Below are 7,958 nucleotides of genomic sequence, written 5' to 3' on the forward strand. Positions count from 1 at the left end.
TATGTTGTTGAGTGACTTTCGCATTTTTATACAATGTTTAAACCATTTATAGTAAGTGCGTGTGTGCTAATGTTAGCAAGTCATCCCTGTTAGTAAGTGTTGCCTAATGGTAAGTGGCTAGCATACAAACTACCATGCAACATACTTTGCATTCTCTTCTCGACAATCATTATGGATGCAAATCTGATGTTATGACAACCCCTGATATGTACTGTTGTGCTACTTTTTATTTTTTTTTAATGTATCCTATTATTTTCAATGTAAATCTTGCTCAGGCCTTGTGAATAAAAAAAACTAAAAATCTACTTTGCATTCTGTTGGCAGGTGCGCAATAAGCAGTCGCTACATGGCCTTACTATGCTACAGTACTAGCATTGTTTTCTCTTGTCATCTCTGCCCAAGGTGCAAGCAATGCACTCGTCAGAGCCATATAGACCATGCTTTGCTAGCTAAGTGTTCATGTGAATGTAGGCTAAAGGCCTATTTATGGTCAGTGACCGTACAATTGTAAACATAAGCCTAAATGCAGGCATTTGATGCACTGCAGCTGATTTTCTGCAAGCTCATTCTCATCTGAGCCAGGTTCTTTTTGTTGACAAGGCAATCAGTTTTAGCTTAGAGTTGCACAGTTAGGCCCTGGCTGCAAATTACTGATGTTTTCCCTGACGGGGCATTCCCTCCCTACAGTCCAACATCTGACTATAATCTGTTAGTTAAAAAAATTTAATGGAACACACAAAAGTAGTCACGATTAGATCTATTTCACTAATCATACTAATATTTCCAGCCTCCTTTTATTTCTGATGCATCCTAATCTTTTATCGGAAGGACAGAACAAGAATGTGATATTTTAATTCATGTTCTCCTGAAAGCTATTCAGTAGCTTCTATTCCTCAAAAAATTCCATCACAACACTGGACATCATCCATATATAATCTAGCTAATCCATAAATAGAATAGTAGGCCTAAGCATGGAGAGGATTTTTTGCTCACCCTCTCTTATCACCGCCTGGTTCACTCCCTCCGTGGCCCTTTGTGTAAATGTGCTATCGATTGTGTTTTGATTAGGGTCACAATACTAACGGGCTCCCTGATGAGTGTGGGTAATGGCGGTGGCGGCTGAGAATTCTCCCTCAGAAGGTGATGTTACAGAGAGGGTGTCTGATGCAGTGGAAAAACTGTAGGCCCGCCGGTGTATTGAGAGGTGGTGCTTTATCAAGTTGGTTGAAACACATCTCCATTCTAGAATGGCTTCATTTACATTCTAAAACGTCTCTATTCTCATTCCTTCCTATGCGAACCCATTCAGAATAGGTTGACTTCATCATCGGCTGTCCTAGGAATGGAAGATTTTACTGAGGCATATTAAGTAAGGAGAGGTCCATTACCCATTCAGCACCTGTGGCCTGTAGCATGACCTTGGTATTGGAACCTGCAGCCTCTGTTCAAAGTCAGATGGAACAGACTGCCTTTGCGCTCTTTGTCTGTTTCTCGTGTAATTCTGTACCCTACTATATCCTGTCTCTCTTTCCCTCTTTCTCTCATGTCCCCCTCACTCTCTCTCTTTCATTCTCACTATCTCTTTCTCCCCCTCTCTCATTCCTCATATGTTATTAAAAGCCTAGCAGCTCCCTGTCGGCTCTCTCCCAGTAAGGCCTGTTCCATTGGCTTTGTGGCTTTGTACATTCCAGTCAGTGCCTCCTCTCTGCCCTAGCGAGGCGGATGCCCTTAATAAAATGACAACAGTAATTTGGCTTTGTCATTCGGGCCTTGGCATAGGGCTAGGCCGGTGCTCAAAAATGCAGTGCTGCCGGAGGAGGAGGCGGCCGAATGTGTGTCGGATCTCTAATTCCCTTTTTTTCCTTATTTTCCAGAGAGATGCCTTTTCCATTAAGTCCAGGGTGGCAGGTCTATTTAAAACCAGCCACGACCCCACCCCTCATTCACACACACACACACACACACAGCCAGCGTTTCCAAGACCCAGCCAGAGAGAAATAAGAAATGAACATCGGGACTGGATGAGAGAAAGAGGAGGACGGACGGGGTGGGGGTGGACATTTAGTTATTAGACTCTCCTTCAGTTTTATTCAAATTATGTCAATCCCTTTTTCCTCTCCTTCCTCTCTTCCCCTCTCTCTTGTTGCTGCCTTCTTTCCCTCTAAATAACCTCAGAGGAACCGAGGAGAGGTGGAGGGCTCCTCTGCTGTTCGTTGTTGCATATGCTGCCCGTTTAAACAGCGTCTTGATGGAAACGTATTAAAATGAGCGGTAATTGACATAAAATATGACAGAGTGCTGTTGGCTTCCTCGGCTAAGCAAGGCGCCACTGCAACACTGAGGAGAGGGTGTTTCTGGGTAATGTGCCTGATTAATGAAGGATCACTCACACACACGAACCAACGCACACAGCTGATTTTATGAAAAATGAATTCCGCGTCGTCATCCCGACAAGCAAAGCTGCAGCCGGAAAAAGACTATTAGTCAGGAATCATTATCAATAGTGATATTTTCAAACTCCATTATGCCAATCAGGGTCTGAATTTATTTAATAAGATTTAGTTCCATTTGGCCCGTAATTGATAAATAATCAAAATGTATCAATGTACTCAAGCCCATTTTCACTAACAATCAAGGAAAAGTGGTCCATTTACCACATGACTTGGTCCAAATTAGGGACTAAATTGATGATCAATTAATCCTAGAAAGGGCCAGTAGAGTGTGTGTCCTGCTAGAAGTGGCAGTTAAATGGAGACAGAGTCAGATAAGCGTGGTGATCAGGCAGATGAGGAAGGCAAGGCGCTGTACTGTAGTAGATCCACAGATAACCAACACGCAGACATCACCGTTATATTATACCCACACTGTACACATCTGGAAACAATGGGACATATTGGTTAGGCCTATTTCATTGTTTGTTTACCATTACTTTACCTGGTGGTAAGTTGAATGACAACTCATCCTCATTTCTCTTTGACATTTTGGGGCCTGAGATTGTACAGCTTTGGGTTTTCATGTGTTTTTTTCTGTGTTGTTTTTAACTAATATACATTGACGTTTTAGTCATTTAGCAGACGCTCTTATCCAGAGCGATTTACAGTTAGTGAGTACATACATTTTTTTTTCATACTGGTCCACGGTGGGAAACGAACCAACAACCCTGGCGTTGCAAACGCCATGCTCTACCAACTGAGCTACACGGGACTAATCTATGAATCTATGAACAAAAATATAAACTCAACATGTAAAGTGTTGGTCCCATGTTTCATGGGCTGAAATAAAAGATCCCTTAAATGTTCCATATGCACAAATAGCTTATTTCTCTCAAATGTTGTACACATTTGTTTACATCCCTGTTAGTGAGCATTTCTCCTTTGCCAAGATAATCCATCCACCTGACAGGTGTGGCATATCAAGAAGCTGATTAAACGGCATGATCATTACACATGTGCACCTTGTGCTGGGGACAATAATAGGCCACTCTAAAATGTGCAGTTTTGTCACACAACACAATGCCACAGATGTCTCAAGTTTTGAGGGAGCGTGCAATTCACATGCTGACTGCAGGAATGTCCACCGGAGCTGTTGCCAGAGAATTGAATGTTAACTTATCTACCATAAGCTGCCTCCAACGTCGTTTTAGAGAATTTGGCAGTACATCCAACCGGCCTCACAACCACAGACCACGTGTAACCACGCCAGCCCAGGACCTCCACATCCCGCTTCTTCACGTGTGGGATCGTCTGAGACCAGCCATCCAGACAGCTGATGAAACTGAGGAGTATTTCTGTCTGTAATAAAGCCCTTTTGTGGGGGAAAAACTAATTCTGATTGGCTGGGCCTGGCTCCCCAGTGGGTGGGCCTATGCCCACCCTGTCCAGCCGTGAAATCAATAGATTAGGGCCTAATGAATTTATTTCAATTCACTGATTTCCTTATATGAACTGTAACTCTGTAAAATTGTTGAAATTGTTGCATGTTGCGTTTATATTTTTGTTCAGTATAGAAGGCCTCAATGTTGATTTGTTTTTGTATGTTGTTTGTAACTAAGCTGTGCTCTTGTCTGTTATTGTCTCTCCAGGCTGGTGAAGGAGAAGGTTATGTACGTCAAGGAGACCAAGCTGCAGGAGGAGAAGATTGAACGACTGAAAGCAGAGGCCTGCGACGAAGAGGCCGACTCAGATGCCAAGTATGTCATCAAGAAACAGGTGGGTGAAAGCTCAGCAGAATATATAGCCTACATTAAGTAAAAACATACTTTACATACATAGGCCTACATATACTAACACTTTACATTAAGTTGCTTTTAAAGTTGTGTAATAATGATGTTATAACTATAGTAACAACGTTGTATTAAGTTTATTATGATTTAGCAATTGCTTTGTGTAGCACATTCATGGTTTAGAACTGGTTTTGTTATTACAAAAGATTTTAATACAATGTTGCTACCCACTTGGTTACTACACAGGAAAGAGTCGGCCTGATGAAGTAATGCATAAAGATAATCTTGTCCTCTAATGAGGTGTGTGCTTTTAGGAACGTTTTATTGGAATTATAAATCATCTGTTATATTTTTCTTCGTGAACATTTTATTTGTCACCTTCATGGCTAAATGTATAGCTTTCTAATGTGCTTTAACAAGCTTATTGTAAAAGATAATTATAGTACAGTACAGAACAGATGATACCAGTAGCCCTACATTCACTGTAATGAGGTCAGCGTAGTATCATTATGAAGAATTAGGCTTGGGGTGGGGGGGGGGGTCCGTTAGTGATTTAGTCATTTTCAGATTTAATGACGTTATGTAACTTTGGAGGAGTTTGATAATTACTGACACATGCTGTTAATTTACAGCCGCTAGGAGATCGCTGGCCCATATCCTCCTCTGCTCCCTCCCTCTCTTTCTCTCTCCCTCCTTTATTTTCCCTGCTTAGTGTAGAATGAGTGAGGAATGAGAGGCTATTGGAAGATAAAGACCCAGTGTGACTTCTGTCCCAGGTGCCCTACTTCATAACCTTTGTTTTCATCTCAGATAATCTAGGGATTCCACCTTGTGGAAAGGATCATCTGCAATGATTTCATGCCCAATAGACAACTGGTTCTACTCTTGTAGTATGCACATTAGATAGCTAGTGTATGTCTGAAATCAAACCAGATTAAATGCCGCTTTTTCAACAATCTGTGTTTTCCCCGCAGAATTACAAGTTCTCTGGTTCGACCAATTGTTAGGTTTGTTCATTTGATGGGGATCGTTTCAGAATGTTGAGGGAGCTTTAGGTCTAGGGGTGCGTCCCAAATGGCATCTATTCCTTATATAGTGCACTACTTTGACCAGAGCCCTGTGGGAATAGGGTGTCATATATAGCCAATAGGGTGCCATTTGGGACGCTTACCAGGTGTAGGTTAGTGGTGGGCATGGGACTGGGAGAGCAGATGGATTATAGTAGGAGATGGTCAGGTTGGAGGGCAGGATGGATGGATGGATTAGAGGTTTTCATTGTAAAGGAATCAATAGGCCTTTAAGTGTAGTCTTTATCCTGCTGCTGATGGGATCATTCCACTGCACTGGTACTGGGAGGCCACCATGACCACTCTACCACCTCACCGTGTGTGTCACTGCCTGTGTGTCTCTCCACCTCACCACTGGAGTTTCTTAGCAGTGTGTTATGAATGAGGTGTGTCTGACTCCTCTGTGCTCTTTAGGATGCCAGTCAGGGGAATTCCCCATTCGCTTTGCCTGTAGAGAGACTCAGTTCTGCCTGAACCTCTGGCTCGAACTCAGCTTCCCCACAGGCGTAGTAATACCTCTCCATGCCTGATCACCGTAGTGCTACATGCCCTGGGCATAGTAATACCTCTCCATGCCTGATCACCATGCTGCTACTTCTCTGCTTTGGTCTTCTCCACTCACCCAGGTGTGCCGGAGGCAGAGCGAGGCGAGGACCCCTGCTGCTGCCCAACTCCCTGCCCGATCAATAACTCAATAAAAAATGTCACACAGGCAGAGAGCTTGTTGTGGGACGTTAACCTTAGCACAGCATATGTGGGATACTAAACCAAGACATTGCCTATTGCCAGGAACCACATGGTGTTATTGAAGCTGTAACACTTAGTTTTTCAACCTTTAATACATTACATTCTAAAGCAGTGTTTCTAAACCTTTTTGTAGTGTGGTTCTTCTGCTTAGAGGACCTCTTGAAGAAAAACTAACACACACAACTGATATGCTTATAAATGGTATAGATGACGATCTCCGTCATCTACACGATGGTGCTGATTAATAACATGTGTTGTGCTCTCTCTGAATTCCAGGTGGAGGTGCTACAGGAGTCCAAGATGATGATTCCAGACTGTCAAAGGCGTCTGACCATAGCACACGCAGACCTGTCCCAGATACTAGTAAGAACAGCTCTGTTTTCTTCCGGGGGTAAAAAAAAAAAATCTCATGGAAGCAATCCTAGGGCAACAGTGACCAAGATGGACTCTGTTAGGAAGGAAGACACATCAAGAGGAACCAGACTCTAGAGGTGGAGCCCATCCTCCTTTGTCTTGGTTGCTGCAGGTTTATCCAGATGTTAGAATTTTGGGCTTCCATGTTGGAGTGTGACTTTCAGTGACACTCTCATCATGCAGGTGTGTGTGACTGTCTATATTGTCTATCCTGACAGATATAAGAAGCCAGAGAAAGGAACACACACCCTTCTTCCACACACATGCATGTCTCAGGGTCCTCAGAATTAGCAGAGAGCAGGAGTCAGGCAGACGTGGCCTCACTGAGACACACGTGCAGAAAGAGGTGGACGGGAGAGGAGGAGAGAGGAAATCACAGATGACTCCTCTGTGGGAGGGTATGAGACGTGACAGGGACTTGTCCCTCTCCACCTCACACCAAAACCCCCTCTCACCCACCTCAACCCTTCCTCCCCCACACACACACACACACACACACACACTCATTACAGTTCATTAGCAGTTCTGTCACTGCGGTGGCCACCATAGGAACCCAGCAGCACTCGATTAGCACAGATGTGACCCACTCTCACACACACTCTTCTGCACTGACTAGAAACGTTGCACTGTGGAATCAATGTATGCAGATTGTTAATGTAAATGTAAATTTTATTTAAATGGGCTATGTAAGGGACGTCTTAGGAAAACAGGTTTTGTATGATCATTTGGTGAATAGCCATGTGAATGGACCGTGGACTTTTCTAGGTTAACTATGGGTTGATTGTAGACTGTAAGTTAGATTTGGTGTTATGCTATTTGATGGGTTAGTAATTTAAAGTTGTGTGTATGTGTGATGGGGTTAGTATTGATATCCTGTATGTGCTGTGTTTTTCAGGAAACGGAAGAAGACTTGGCTGAAGCAGAGGAGTACAAAGAGGCCAGGACCGTATTGGATTCAGTGAAGCTTGAAGGATGATGTTCTCACTCTGTAATGCACTACTTAAATGTCCATTCCATTCGTCTGGGCTTGTTTGGAATCATAGACAAACAGAATCATTCAGCACTCTTTTTCTCACTCTTTTTATATTTTATTTCTACATTTGAGAACAACGTGTCGTCTGATCTTGACATCCTTCTCCGGAGTGCACAATCTCACACAAGCATCAAATAAACACTTATTTCTTTTCCTACCATGGGGGTTTGCTTGGCTGCAAATGAAGCCTAATTGTATTGTTTATCTCATATTAAAGCTATAGGACTTAAGCGTCTTGCATCAAGTGATTTGAAGTGTTCCTCAAAATGTGTTGATTTGAGTACAGATTGTTCTTGATGATAACTGATACAATATTTAGTGAATTTTTATTTGCTCATAAGAATCAAGATGACAACAACAGTCAACATAACTGATGGACCAAAGAACCTAACAAGTGATGGGAGCTAGCTACACCATTATCATATAACATCCATCCTATTGTCTGTGTCATGGGGTTGGATAGAGAGAAATATGA

At 42.8% G+C, this 7,958-nt stretch overlaps 1 protein-coding gene across 1 annotated transcript in view; it reads left to right on the top strand.

The window, feature by feature from the left end:
* LOC121541562 (tubulin-specific chaperone A) overlaps positions 1-7,713 on the top strand; it is an 8,166-nt gene extending 453 nt beyond the window's left edge. The window contains exons 2-4 of the mRNA XM_041850652.2: positions 4,082-4,208; positions 6,313-6,399; positions 7,346-7,713. Of these exons, the coding sequence (XP_041706586.1) occupies positions 4,082-4,208; positions 6,313-6,399; positions 7,346-7,426 (295 nt within the window). The 3' untranslated portion in view covers positions 7,427-7,713. The remainder of the gene's footprint in view (positions 1-4,081; positions 4,209-6,312; positions 6,400-7,345) is intronic.
* Positions 7,714-7,958: the final 245 nt, after the last annotated feature.

This window comes from Coregonus clupeaformis, chromosome 27 (assembly GCF_020615455.1).
Source record: "Coregonus clupeaformis isolate EN_2021a chromosome 27, ASM2061545v1, whole genome shotgun sequence".
In the NCBI taxonomy this organism is placed as follows: Eukaryota; Metazoa; Chordata; class Actinopteri; order Salmoniformes; family Salmonidae; genus Coregonus; species Coregonus clupeaformis.